This window comes from Conger conger, chromosome 9, assembly GCF_963514075.1.
Source record: "Conger conger chromosome 9, fConCon1.1, whole genome shotgun sequence".
Lineage (NCBI taxonomy): Eukaryota > Metazoa > Chordata > Actinopteri > Anguilliformes > Congridae > Conger > Conger conger.
Window position 1 is genome coordinate 36,798,721 of NC_083768.1, and position 15,621 is coordinate 36,814,341.

General features: G+C 40.6%; 1 protein-coding gene across 3 annotated transcripts in view; it reads left to right on the plus strand.

Annotated features, from left to right (window-relative positions):
* Positions 1–15,621, plus strand: part of LOC133136557 (dipeptidyl aminopeptidase-like protein 6) — a 152,303-nt gene that overhangs the window by 60,254 nt on the left and 76,428 nt on the right. Inside the window, exon 1 of one of the 3 annotated variants that reach the window (XM_061254170.1) lies at positions 9,380–9,639. The exons of the other annotated variants lie outside the window; for them this stretch is intronic. Coding sequence (XP_061110154.1) covers positions 9,583–9,639 — 57 coding nt within the window. The 5' untranslated portion in view covers positions 9,380–9,582. Of the gene's footprint in view, positions 1–9,379; positions 9,640–15,621 lie in introns of those variants that run through there. 3 annotated transcript variants of the gene reach the window in all.

Sequence of the window (15,621 nt, forward strand, 5' to 3'; positions counted from 1 at the left end):
ACCGACCAAGTGGAAACGAAGCTGGCCCAAAGCCAGAGAGAGTCTGAAAGACAAATGGAGTTCATCTATGCTGTGTGTAGCTGTCTTGTAGCCCGTCTATCTCAGTCTTCCCTGTAAAAAATATGTCTGCGCCTGCCAAGCTCAGAAGCAAAGTCTTCTGATCTATGTTTTTTCTGTTGTGTACCACTGTGAAACGGAATTGGAAAAGTGACAGCAACTCAAAAAACACGCCACCACAATGCCCTGGGTTCAATTGTTGTGAGTGCTAACAAAGTCTCAAAGTGGCAAAAAGTGTGTCAAATGGAATGCGCAGAATGGCCCGAAGGTGTTAGGACCAATCAGGTCTTTTCGTGAGACCAGTCTCACTGTGTAACCAGGCAACTGCTGAAATTCTCCATAAAAGTAGCAACAAAACTTTCCCATTGTGTTTTGGCTGTGTCCTTTGTTGTGTGCAGACCATATAAAACAATATAAGGTCTTTGTTTTCTCCAAGACTGGTTAAGTGCACTTTGCATTGCTTTGTCTGAAGTGGTCGTCCATCAATGATGAATTATTCATACTGTAGCCATTCTTAGGAAGACTGTCAGATTGAAGTTGAATCTTTGTGCTTCTGCACTTTGTAACAGTGCGTGTTTTTGCTAAAACATTTCCGATTGAAATGACAATGCTCTGAAGAAGGTTAAAAGTCAATGTGTGATGCAGGCAGTGAAACTTCCTTTGAGAGGCTCACAGTCATTAACCAAAGCTTTCCTATTGCATTCCAATGTAACATACTGTTGTCCATTGAACTTTTAAGGACACAGGTTTTGCCAGCATTTGCATACAGAGACTGTGGAGACAAATTGTTTTAGTGAAGTGTTTTGTTGCCAATACTTTACTCGGCTCCCCTGTCAGGAAATTCCCCTAAGACCGCCTGCTTCAATTATAGGCCCACTTATTTGGAATGGGGAAAAGCAATGTCAGACTCATTCTGGTACAGAAAGCAGCATACAATATTTAAATGTGATTTAATCGCATGTAAAAGTTGCAAATCATCCTGTCAAGTAGCACTGAATGCTAAGCTACTTTTCAAAGCTTAAAGTCTATGTTTCTCTCAGATTTGGAAGCATGCGTGGATGCTATTCTAAGGACTTTCCACAGTATGTTCTTCACATTATAATTCCATTGGAAGTTTAGAAAATGGCTGCCATTGCCATTTTTCAGTCAGGGTTGAGAAAACAGGATCTGTGGCATTTTCAAGCACTGTATATGTAAGGGTGTGGCTTGTAGCTTGTAGTTCACTAGGTGGCAGTAATGTGCAGCAATCCACGGTACAGTAACTAATACTTGATACAGATAAGACAGTATTAATTTCATAGAACAGTATCAATTTCTAATTGCTCTAATCGATTTGTTTAATACAAAATGATTAAACGTGCATCTATAAAGGTTGATGCATGATGATGATTATGATAGAATGCTCTCTCTCTTTATGTTAATATTCTTATGATTTGTTTTATTGTCTTTCAACACATGTGAAAATGGGTTTATTATACTTCGTAACATTCATGTGTGCTACGTGCTGAGATTGAACTGATTTTGCACAGCCAGGTTCCCTTAGCTGCTGATATAATTGTCTCCAGTGTTTATGTTGATAATGCCATTGTCCTCAGTCACCTTGTAGCAGAGCTCCTCTGCATCTGTGCCATTAAGTGGGGAATCATGGGGGATGCCTTCAAACAGAAAAACACATCCCTCATTCCATGAAGTCCCTGAGCTGAAGAGCTGCTGGTTCGAAGCTGGAAGATCTACTATGGTGTAATGTGCAGTAATATACGGCCAGTGCTGGCCCGGCCCAGGGCGAACATGTCCTCATGGGTACAGTATGTGTGAAATGTGGCATTGGCGGTTTTCTCCCCAAGCTGAGGGCTTGCTCAGATGGGCCCATCCTGCTTTTTTTCTATAGGCCTGGCAAGACAAGCCCAGATTTGCACACAGGGAAAAGATCAATATTGATTTGACAGGCAGGAATAATAACCATTCTTCTTTGGAAGAAGACATATTCGATTGAAGAATAAATAGGTCATCTAGACAGATTAAACAGAAAATAGAAACCGTCTAGGTTTGCTAGAATAAAGAAGAATAGCGATTGGAAATGTTGCAGCTCTTGAAGAAACGGGCTGCGCAGTCCCTGGTTCAAACGATTATGAATGGATATTGCTCGGTGGCAGATTCTGCACATGATACATAGAGTAAGACCCCACATCACCTTCTGTGTGTGTAACTGAGTGTGTGTGTGTGTGTGTGTGTGTGACTGTGAGTGTGCCTTTGAATGCATGTGTATAAGAGTGAGAGTGGGAGTGAGAGGGTAGTGGTTGAAAATGGCTGTGAGGTTCAATACCTATGTCCGGTCCTCCGAGGTGTTGTTTTCACTGAGATGGCAGGAGTAGCATCTCTCTTTAACGCCGCTTGTCGTGGCATTTCTGGCAGACACTCATATTTTACTAAGATAAAATAATACTTGTATGTTATTTGCATAATGCTGCTTCCGTCTGGGTATTGAGACCTTCGTCGACTTTGGCGTTAAATGGATGGACTGGTCTCAGGACGGAATGACCCCCACCTGTGCTCAAACAGTTGGAGGTGTCCCCAAGGTTTTGGCCTGTCCGTCACCATCTGTTTAATCAGCTTCTGTGAAATTTGAATAACGGTGCTGTGAGCTGCACCGCGGCATGTTGATAGATGTCAGGAGGCACTGTTAGAGCAATAATCAATTCCCACATCCCTTGCTGTGTTTGGACCTCTGCCATCATTTGCTTTTGTCTCATCTGAACTCCCTTTCCCCTTCTGAAGCTTTCGCCGAAATTCCAGGAGTTGACAACAACAGTCTTAAATTGCGTTTGATCAGCTAAGGATATTGTCCAGTTTGGTCTTCTTTGTGTGAACAAGAAGGATAGGCCAAAATGCGGAGACCAATAAGTAAAAAAAAAAAGTCTAATACATACCTAATTAAGTATGTGCATGTTACACACACTAATGTACATGTTAACTGAGGCAATAATTCACACATTACTTCATATGGTAATTAATTTAAATGAAGTACACATTTAAATTCAAGGACATTTATTTTGCATAAATGCTACATAAATGCTACATGTCTCACGCATAAATGGCTCAGTTTCTGTTAAGCAATACCATGTGGTGCAGCTTCAGCCAGTTATTGGGCTACTTGGTGGCTAATCATGTTAAGGCACTATTCCAGTGAGTGGATGGGGCCAGTGGTCTGGGATCAAATCCTGACTGTGACTGATGCCCTGGAGGGCTAATGTTTTATTAGCCGTAGCATTGCCTAGTGAAGAAGGATTCAGTCTGCGCAGATACAACATGTCTCATTGCTCATGAGTGACATCTACTGGTCAATCTGGCACCTACCTGATTTCATAGGCTGCAAATACCCTCCTTTTACTCATGTCTGTGTGAGTTGTGGGGAGGAGAGAAGCTGATATACATGTGTTGTAGGAGAACATATGCTGTCCTTTATAGATAACAGAAGCTGTAGTGATGAGTGCGGCTTGTGATACAAATGTCCTTTTGAACAGTATGTCCTTCATAATCTAAATAGACAAACAGATATTTGATATTATGTTGTTCTCATTTCAGTTATCAAATGCTTTCCTATGGCCTTTACAGAAGGACACATTTTTATTATCAATCAGTAAGGGATTCTTTATACTAGCAATTCATATCACTGACTGCACCATTCTAGCACAACCCCTTAAGTTCTTTACGCAGACCATCCACAGTACCACTGTCTCTGATCATGCCCCAGTAAAACACCTTTGTATTGAAGGACAGAAGATCAATGCCTACCTCCAGATGGAATAGACATATTTCATTGAAGCCACTGACTTGCAGGTGTAAAAAGATCACATCAAAAAAGACTTTTATGTGCAGGAATGTTAGGTTTTTATCTCTGGAAGTCTGCACAGTGGCGAGCAGGACTGAGGCTTAATGAAATATGGTGCTAAATGATGTCTACTATTCAGAACTGGTCAGCGATATTGTGAATTTTTAGGTGGCGCTATCTACTCCCATTGTATTTCACTAAAAGCTCTTTGTCTGCAGTGATATTGTAGAATAAACGACGTGCTCTATGGTGTAAGGATATTGCTGCTTAATAACATCATATTGGCTGGCTGATTATGGTAGAGGCTGTCCATTAAGTTAAGTTGCCTTATTGGTGCTGAAATGCAACATGGGAGCTGTTCATTGGCTAACCTGCTTTGTTAGTTCTGAAATGCAACTTGGGAGCTGTCTATTGGCTGACCTGCTTTGTTAGTGCTGAAATCCAACATGGGAGCTGTCCATTGGTTAGCCTACTTTGTTAGTGCTGAAATCCAACATGGGAGCTGTGCATTGGTTACCTGCTTTGGTACTGCTGAAATGCAACATGGGAGCTGTCTATTGACTGGTTAACTCGAATGGTTCTGAAATGCCTAATGGGAACTGTTCATTGGCTGGCTATCTGTTTGTTCTTAAGTGCAGAGGGGAGTTGGCCTCGGCTAACCTGCTTTGCCTTTGCTGATATCTCTCAGATGAACGATTCAGTTTTGACATGGCTTTGTGGTGTGGTCGGGTCCTTTGGAGCTGGCACTTTGTTCTTGTTTAAACCTGCCTTAAATTTAGTATCTCCCTTGAAGTGTCTGCCTTGATATTTATACTGTGAAAGCTTCAGTGTGTTGTAAATAGGTGTCTTCCATTTAGGATTTGGAGGTATCTTTTGTAAGGTGATACTGTGTAGCAGTGCCCTAATTGAGCCGTTGTAGCAGCCATCCTTTCCCATAGTCGATGAGCTGATATCTTGTGTGACACTTGCTACACGTTTTGGCAGAAATCAGTCTCAGAGGGAATGTTCAAAGCATTGACCAATGGCCACTGCTCACTTTGCATGTAAAATATGTCATTCCACCATGTTGGGATGGGCTGAGATGACCAAGAGAATTTACTTTTCTTATTTATTGAATCAACTTTCATTGAATTTGACAGTTATTCTCCCCTTTTCAGATTCTGTGGTCTCTGACTCTGTTCATATTACAATACTATGCTGGAGGCAGAATACACTCAAACCTGTGCAATTGCAATAGATTGAATCATACAGCATGTTTCACTGTGTCTGAATCACATGGGCATATTTTTTTGAAGCTAGAGAAGCTTTGGTTTGGCTTGGAGGCCATTTTATTTTTGATTTCTAATGGACTTTATTTCCTCCTTCCTCCCTACCCCGTTTCCTCTGCCCTCCAACCCATCCACTTTGAGAACCACTGGCATAGGCAACAATATGGTTCCCACTGGAGTATGGAACAAGGCAACAATATTTAATTCCTGGCAATTATGTTTAAAACAAGAAAGTAAAGTACATTGCTCATTGGGGTTTAGCAGCGGAGTCATTGCCTGCTGGCACCACTGATAGCATTACTTGGCTGCCTGCAAAGTGATATTGTGCTACTTTGGGCACCTGCCTCAGCCCTGGCTCATCCAGCATGTGCCATCACATCTCCTGGAGATTTGGGATGGCTTTCTCCGCGAGGGGATTAAGGTAGGGAAGGAGATCTTCTGAGATTACAGCAAACCCAGGGGAACGCCCTTGGCCTTGCCGTACCGCATTCCAGCTCATTTTAATGCATGCTGGAGCAGTGGGTGGAGAGGGTCAAACTGCAAGGTCCTGCCTTTCCAGCACATGTAGGCTGCAGAGCATGACAAGGTGTGAAAACAATTGTGGTACAAATAAGCTTTATGGAGGCTCTGCGCAAATCCTGAGCTGACTGTAATACCGATGGGATTTTCTTGCCTAGTTTCTTTGTCTTCCGACAGTGTGGTAATGTATTCTCTCGGCTCTCCTTGGACCTGGGCACAGGTGGACATTGCGGCTCAATTTTCTCTTCTAGAGTAAATTGTAAAATGGCGAGTGAGCTGTCCCCGCGAATAGTGTACTTTTTTGACGTTCGCAGCTACAGAATGAATGCTGCTGTTAAATTATCAACCAAAGAGACCACCTTTAATGTTGATAGAATTGTAATAAGTTGATGGCTATGATTAAAATTTTCAGACCTTTCTTCTGAAAAATGGGCTCATCAGAATCTGTAAATTGCTTATGCTATTTTATTGTCTTTTTGGACTTATTTGTGCTCAGTGCGGTTTACTCTGACTAATTCTGCCGAATAATTCATTCATCGTGCCAGTAAAAGGTCTGCTCTGAGGTTGCTATTGGGAGGTTAGAGGGGATTTTTCAAACGCTGCTCTTTGAATCTCAATTAAGCAGGTGTATTTCACATCCGTCTGAAGTGCCCACAATGCATCAGTGCATGGCCTGGATAAGGTGGGCCCGGCTCTTCAAAGGAAAGATAAAGGAAGACAATGCCTGTGACTGAATTTAATGTGATCTCTTCTCTTTACTCCTGTTCTGCAGACCAATTAGATGGCTCTTTGGAACACTAAACTTTTATTATTCGGCTCCACTTAGCGACTTGACCTTGCTGTCGTTGAAGGTGTTGTCACCACTATTCTGTGAACAAGAACGCATTCTGACACATAAAACAGTGCATACAGTGTACTGATACCTAGATTACTTACCAAGAGCAGGGCAATGACTACAGTAAGACTCTGATCAACATTTGTCCTCAACTTTGAAGAAAGTTGAGCGATCACAAAAACACCTTGCCAGACTGAGATAGAAGAAGCAGTGTAATATTTGCATTTGTAAGTCAAAGCTAACGATAATGTGCTCCATGGGGGACATTAATCTTGCTGGTATAACTGCGATTGGTTGCTGCAATCACTACAGCTGCCACTGCTGCAATTATCACACTGTGAATCCTTTCTGAAATCATGTTCAACAGATGCTAATCAACCAGAGTACTATATGTTGCGATATATATAATTATAATTAATTTGTTTGGCAGAAACCCCTACACTGTTGACATGTTTTGCATTTGTGCAGCTGTTTATCTTGCTTAAGCAATTCAGGTCAACTACTGGGTACAATGACTGCTGCTCTCCTGAAGAGCCATATGCGCTCTGCCACACTGCTGTGCAGAAGAAGAAATATTACCCCTTTCATTGCACTTTAAACACTTAAGCACACTGAAAATCTTAGCAAGCATGCGTATGCTTCTGCACACCAGCATTGTGCTGGTTTTGGTGGAACAAATTAGAAGGAATTAGGAAGAGCAGCAGAGGCTTCCTGAAGGAACTATCGTTTTTCACACTTTCAGTCAGCACTGCAATGAAAGCTAACACAATTTGTAGCAGTACGGCTGGTAAAGGATCCAAATAAAAAATAAAAATTGTATATATATATATATATATATATATATATATTGCGATCACTGTTTATATTCTGACCAGAGAATTATATGGCATTAATATGACATTTTTGTCTCACGACACAACAAATAATGAAAAAGTTCAGAGGATTTAATTTAATGCATTTTAATACATGTCCAGATATGTATTAAAATATGTAGAAAAGGAATTAATCATTCTCTTTAGAGAACTCTCTTTAAACAGTTTGCCTTAACAATCCATGCCATCATGAATGGCATTATGATTGTGTATCTTTAAACACTGAATGAGTCTGGATTACCCACGTTTTTCTCAATTATATTTAATATACACACAGCCATTAATGATTCATGTAGCCCTGAATACATTTGTTCTATGTCTCAAATGACCAGCTAACCTTTTCTATAAACTCAAAGTCATTATAAGCAGGCTATCTATCTCCTTGATAGAAAATGATGACTGTGTGAGAGTTCCTAAATGAGTGCCATATAGTAAAGACAAATGCATGAGATTTACCATGCATGGTCATTTGAAGCAATATCTATGAGATTAATACTGCAGGTCTGTTTCTCAAATATATTATTTATTACAAGAAGGATTGTCATGGGAACCATACGCATTACATTTATGTGAATGTGTAATGTTATATCACATATCATCTGTGAGATCGGACCCCATTTTATTTACGTAGGAGTTCCTCTCCCTTAATGCCTGCCAGCTGGTTATTTTCATGTGACTGAGGAAACCAGAGGGGTTGAATTATTGCCTCATGGGCTGTGATCATTAACGGTTTCTCTAGACTTTGATGGTCGCGAGTGTTCCCTCCATTAGTTTGTTTTTCGTCGCCTTACCCCATTAAATGGTGTCTTGTACACAAACGCATTTTCTCTTGTGTGTGGAGTAGTCGAGCGGATTCTTGGCGTGAAGGAAATGCAGAAAGCTGAATCTTGTCCCAATAGGATGAGACATTCTGAAGAGAAGGCAGTGAAGACTGCAGTCTAAATGTAGATTTGTACATACCTCACAATATTAGCATATGGTTATGTGTGTATTGTATGACAAATAGGCAGCAAAATGCCTGCAGCATTTTAGTCTATTAGAAGTCTGTATTATAGGCTTACAACTGTGTTATGTCCTTCATCATTGGTCGAGGTCGTTCATGTTGAAATAAGAGCAGGTCTGCTGCTGGAAGGAACTTGATACATTAGGATAACTATTAATATTTAGAACAGTGTTAATAGTCAGTATATTCCCAATGTCAAATAACATATTCTCAGACAGAAAAGACGTATTGTTGAAAACAAATTAGGCCTACTTAAGGTTTTTTCAAAAGGACGACAACCACTTATCAATGTGGTCAACTGAAGTTTTGTTGATGAACTGACCCTAAAGATATTTGAGGATTTTTTTCTGAATTCAAAGGGAACTGAATCCATCCAGCCATTAGAAAACAAAAAAAGTACAACATTTTATTGTGGTAATTGTATAGTCCTGAATGGCATGCTTAACAAATGACAAAAAATACCATTAACCATTTATCAAGTACAAACAGGCACTGGCAAATATTAACGACTGTACTGTGTAGCCTACCTTCCAAATTAAGCTAAGCAGCCTTACGTAGCCTTAGCCTTATTTAGGCTAGAGTATGGACTTGGAGATGTTTTGCCTTCTCTCAATTGTTCCGAGGAGCAGTCCAAAGGCACTTGTGGTTTGTTCCTTGTGCATTTCTAGAGTTAAAATAATTTTATTTTACTGACTAGCACCAATAATGCCTTATGCCTTTTTCCATATTGAGATTGGAATGTCAAACAGTCTATTTTAGTTGTCTTGTAGATATTATTACACATGTACCGATGAAAACACGGTAAATGGTATCCAGTTTTGGGGATGTGTTGCGTTGCTATACGGTAGGGAATGCAGTGGGAGTGAATGGGAAGGCGCATCAGCCGTCCGTTTCCCATCTCAGTTTCCTGAGGTGGTTGGTTGCCAGGCAGCATCACAGCGCTCGTGACGATTCCAGTGACTGTGGCTCGCGCTACTTCTCTGCGATCTAGAGGCAGAGCATCAGTATCTCCTTCCCAGCACGTCTTCGCAGATTAACACCCAAATCATTAAGTGCTCGTCTTTTCCTGGGGGGTCTCTCGTTGCACTCTGAATCGTTTGCAATTGAGATTGAATTCCAAGTCTTGTTCGCGGTACTTTGGTGGCTCCATTCAGTTTTTTTTGTGGTTGACAGCTGTGTGATCACAGCGATAGGTTATAATGACTTCGGCCAAGGAGACGAATGCACCAGCGAAACCAGCTCAACAGCAAGATCAGGTACTACTGTCTTCTGTGTTTTAGTGCTTTATTTGTTTTCTAAACGTTTTACTGTTCGTGTTCCCTTCGTTAAGGGATGCAACCAGCACTGTTCACATGTACGATGTATCTACACATAAAAAAACGCTGAAAAGAAAGTTGTAGACATTAAACGCCGCGTTTCCAGTAATTGCGTAATTTAGGCAAGTCATCTTTTGGAGCATTGCAACTTGCGGAATGTATTAATGTCAACGCAGTGCTATGAAAGCAGTCGTTGACTGGCATCACGGCAGCGAAACGAAACCAGCTGTTTCTGGTAGACTATTCTGCACGTTCGACTATGCATCATAGATATGATGAATTTCGCTACGACTAACCAAGTTCAGTATCTTCTCAGGTAACTTGGACAACTATAGGCTATAGTTTGGAAATCCATCGATCTCCACATTTGATCAAACCTGGAAAGTAACCCACTGTGAATTGTTTTTAATTACAGAAAGCATGCGTTTTATTGCCGATTGGCGCGCAATGACAGAATTACCTGCAACCAACAATGCTCAAATCGTTTTTCGAGGCAATGGGTTCTATATCGCATTAAATTGCCCAGAGGAAATTCAATTAATTGCTACTCATATACATTCATGCACATACCACAACTACCATTTCACATTTGTTAGTAAGCTTTGAAAGAGACACCCAGAGTTCTGAAGCATTGACCTGAGTGCACTTGACTGGCAACATGGAACTTGTTGAAGACTTTTTGCCCGTGTCTCAAACTTAAAACAGTCAGAATAAATTTTCTAACATATAGCAAATCTATAGAAGGCTATTTTAACATTTGGGCACTTGAAGCACCCAATAATCATTGATGTAACACATACAAACACACGCTGTGTACAAAATCAAATATGCACACACTGGTAGACGCACAGAAACACACTCGATAAAGCATGTATTGCTTTTTCTTTTTTGTGATCTGATGCATGCTGTGCAGCCTTTCTCTAGTGGCCTGGCTGTGTGAGTGGTAATGACTGTGCGCGGTGGGAGGAGTGCTGTGTGACAGTGCGTTCCCTTTGCCAAAAGACATGGCTGATTACCTGCTGTAAACTGCTTTGCATTGGTCTGCCTGCTGTGCTGGCTTGTTCCATTGCAGTGGGCTTGTCAAAAGTGAACCAACCAGTTCTTGCCATGCCACTGTCTGGCAGAATTAATCATTTTTTGTTTCTCTGTTTTCTGTCCATATTCAAATGCGGATTACCTCTGGTGCATGGTCACTTGCTGAAATTTTTATGAAAAATTATTACCTAATTTAGTCAAGGCAAGGGACAGAGAAAAAACCGGCAAATAAGGCAAGATGAGTGACAGACGAATGTGTTGACAGTTTGTTTCATAATCAGCTACTTGTTCATTACATAATCAGATTTGTATGTAGCCAATTAGTCTCCTATAGCCTGCTAAATGAATGCACACGCTAGTGTCAGTGCCTGTGCTGCTGGCAGAATAAAAGTGGAATCAATAACAACTGCCTTTAACACCGACAATGCTTGACTTGATTGCCAGTCACCTGAGCCTCGATGAGTTTAAGCGCTCATGTGTAGGCTACACCATGCCTGGACCCAATAACATACTCTTACTGGCCAGCATCTTCAAAGTTGCAACATAATTATCCTGTGTTTTTTTTCCTGTACACTCTTTTTTCCATTAATGTTGATGCCAAAATATAACTTGGACCGGCTGAAAAAAACAACTTACTTTTGGAGTGAAAGTATTAATTTTTGCACTTGTAAGAAACCATTGAGAAAGTTCAGAACTGAAAGAATGGGTTTTACATGCCCTACTGTTACAGCTGAAGAGATATGCTCATGATTACTGCATGGGAAATTGTCCATTAAAACATAATGTGGAAAAAAGGACAGCCTTAATGCCATACTTTGGGGAACATGCACTGTGTTTGTCCTGCTAAAGCACATTTGCTTCTCGCACACATTTCTATGGCAGCTGTCCCATGTTCACTGTGTGTAAATCCATTTTTAGGCAATGTGTGCACTCATGAAAAGCACATATTAGCCTGTTCTCGAAGAGGCACCAATCTGAGCCATGAATGCTTTTGCCTTTTTTAGTATGAACCATTTCAGATTTTTAGCATGAATGAATGTGGTCCCAATGCTGTACATTATTCATTTCAATGTTGTGTTTTTTTAAAGCTCGTAATTTCTCATTAAATGTTAACATCATCATGTAAGGAATGTAACATGAGATTTAGCTTGGACAGACAGCAGCCAGTCAGTTTGAGATGTAACCAGAAATGCAGCGCTATTCTAGAAACATGGCAGGGTACATCCATTTCCTCTGAGAATAATAATAATACATTTATATAGCAAATTCTGTGCCATTCAATGGAAAAGTAAAAAGTGGACAAAAACAGTATATATATACAGTCACTGGGCACTTTATTAGATAGACCTGTACACCAGCTTGTTAATGCAAGCAGATATTTAATCAGCCAAATATGTAGCAGCACAACTAAATGCATAAAAGTGTAATCTAAGTGGCTTTGACCATGGAATGATTGTTGGTGCCAGACAGGGTGGTTTGACTATCTCAGAAACTGCCGATCTCCTTGGATTTTCACACACCACAGTCTCTAGAGTTTGCATAGAATGGTGCAAAAAACATCCAGTGAGCAGCAGTTCTATAGGCAAAAACGCCCTGTTAATGAGAGAGGTCAGTGGAGAAGGGCCAGACAGGTGAAATCTGACAGGAAGGTGACAGTAACGCAAATAAGCACACATTACAACGGTGGTATGCAGAAGAGCATCTCTGAACACACAACTCATCAAACCTGAAAAACAGCAATAAAATACATTGATGAAAAATACTGGAAAATGGCATGGAAAATTAATATAATTGGCCTGAGAAGTATCATTTAAAACCCTAGTTCTAAAATGAGATACAAACATTCCCCTCTTGGGCTTATCACCAATCACCTCTGTTTTATCTTGGTTCAAATGTAGGAAGTTATGAGCCATCCACATATTTATTTCTGTGATCCAATTTAGTGTCAACAAGACAAGGACCATTAGGTTTTATATATTAGTGAAATACCTGGGTATCATCTGCATAACAGTGGACATTTATGCTGTGTTTGGGGATAATGTTCCCCAATCGGAGCATGTAGACTAAACAGGGTAGGTCCAAGGATTTAGCCCTGGGGCACACCACAGGTAATGCTGACTCTCTTTGAAGAGAAATCAAAGCATGGCTGTCAGCATTCTGTAGTCCATCATACCCTTACCCCATCATTGTGTTAAGGCTTACTCAAGATTCAAGGGCTCTGGTTCAGGTGATTAAACAGACTTTAATCCCATTGGCAATAAGAACACAATCTATACTTTCAGAATGGCCGCAGACGGGTGGGGCGGGGATGGGCTGAACAATCAAACTGTGATCCGGGGGCTATTGTTTTGGAATAGTTTGGAGCCTATACTGTAATGCACTATGGTGTTTGTGTCTCAACACATGTTTTTCAAGGAACTGATGGAAGGAATGTAATATATAAACACTCGGTGAGCACTTTATTAGGTATTTATTATAATTATTTGTTTGATTTCAACTGTGCCTATCCTCTTAGAGTTATGATGAGTTGTGTGTTCAGAAATGCTCTTCTGCATACCACTGTTGTAATGTGTGCTTATTTGCATTCCTGTCAGCTTTGACCTGTCTGGCATTTCTGTCTGCATAACTGCTGCTCACTGGATTATTATAATTTGTTTGCACCATTCTTTTAAATTCTAGAGAATTTGAAAATCCCAGGAGATCAGCAGTTTCTGAGATACTCAAACCACCCTCTCTGCTCTCTGCCACCAACAATCATTCCATGGTCATTGTCACTTAGATCACATTTTTCCCAATTCTGATGGTTGATGTGAACAGTAAGTGTAATAAACTAAGAATGTTCCTATTAAAGTGCTCGGTGAGTGTATATTATAAGCATATATTTCATAAGTTTAAAAATATTTGTTTTGCCATTTCTGTGGGTTACTGGTAGATAGCATTAGTTTTTTGCTAAATATTACAATATTATATTCGATTCAATTATTCAGTATTTGATATCCACATATGTTATAATTGCAAAATAAATTAATTGTTCCTGGCAGTTCCACGCAAATGCTTTTCACTTTTTTGGGAAAGTTTAAAGCTCTGATTACAAAAATATGCAAAAACAATGGCTGCCTAACACTGTTCCTGTAGGTTTTCATTTCTAGCTGTTGAATGAGGTGTGCTTTGTTGGGGCTGGTGTGAACCAGCAGGATGGTAGATCTCCAGCAATAAATGAATACCTTTTTACTGATAATTGTGAGGTGCCTTAGGCTCTTCATAAAACCTGACAGTAAAGGACCTCAGGCATTTTTCAGCCTCTGGTCACTAATTATTTAGGGAAATAACTGGATTTGATTTCAAAAGTCGCTGGGTTAATATCCCCGAGGCAGTAAAATAAGCTAATTGAATGGTAGTGTACCATAGACAAAGAACTGGTCAGCTGGTCAACGGGTCAACATTCTGTAAGTTCTCTCTTGCTTTAATTGATATCTGGAGATTAAAAATTGTGTGAACCTGGCTTCAAAACCTTTCCGTCCATGATGTTCCCACATTTGGAATGCATCTTTTTCACAACCCTGAAAGATTTTTATATTTACCTGTTCTGCATGGAAATTCTCCCCTCTTCATCTCTTATTATTGAAGATTATTGATTCTTCAACACATCTTAAGCTCTGTGCTTTACATGCAGTTGACTCAGAGAAGACACAGTGCCTGGCATTTCTTAGCTGTAAGGAAGCCACCCAATAAGCAGGAGGACAAATACAACCCACAGTCAAGGTCACAACCAAGGCATTAAAAATCGATATAGAACACTGCAGCGATCCAACTAATGAGCCACTGATTGCAGAAAATGGCATTTGTCATGCACATCCATTTCCTGATTTAGACTTCCTCCCTGCAAATAAGTGACCACAGAGCTTCCATTTTTCATGATTTGTGCATGGTACCCATCTTGGGCAGAATTTCAAAGCTCATTTATAAGGAGAGAGAGCAGAATGGTTAACAGAGCAGGTGCACAGAGAGGCACCGGGGGTGCCACTGCATGCGGTTGCTTTCTGGAATCCAGGTCTGGCATGGCGTTCCCATTTCTGGAATACCAGTCTGACATGGCATTCCCATTTCTGGAATACCAGTCTGGCATAGCATTCCCATTTCTGGAATAACAGTCTGCCATGGTATTCCCATTCCCCAGCCATCAACATGTCATTTTTCCCTCCAGCAGGAATGGCATCGGAAAGATTATGTCTTCATGGCTGCTCGTAGACAGAGATCGCTTATTGCCGGGGTGCAAATTGGCCTGTGAAAGTATAAATGCCTTCGCAGTGGCATAAATGATGTTAATGATTTGGCCCCTGTGTGGTGCTGACTGCCATTTGGATCAAACATGAGGATGTTTTGTTCGGCCTGGAAGGTCATATTGCCTACAGCGAGGACACACATGGAGTGAGAATTGGGATTCATGACTAAAGCCAATACAGAGATGTTAGGGGTGGAAAAAGGAGCAAAGCTCAGTCAAAAACAGACTTTTAGAAATAATTATGACCATTTTTGGTAATCAGTTCTCAATTTATCACCATCATAATTGTATCCTGATGACATAATGGTCCAGGGATAATGAAGAGATTACAATAATAAAGAAGCCATTATCTGTTCGACATCTGTCCTTCATGAAAATATGAGACACACTCACCTGCCATGTCTTCCAGTCTAATGTCCTTCATGAGAATGTGAGACACACTAACCTGCCATATCTTCCAGTCCAATGTCCTTCATGAGAATGTGAGACACACTAACCTGCCAATGTCTTTCCTGAGAATGTGAGACACACTCTCCTGCCATGTCTTCCATTCCAGTGCAGCTGAGTAGCTGGCTTCCCCCTGACTTCTCTGCAACACATCTGAA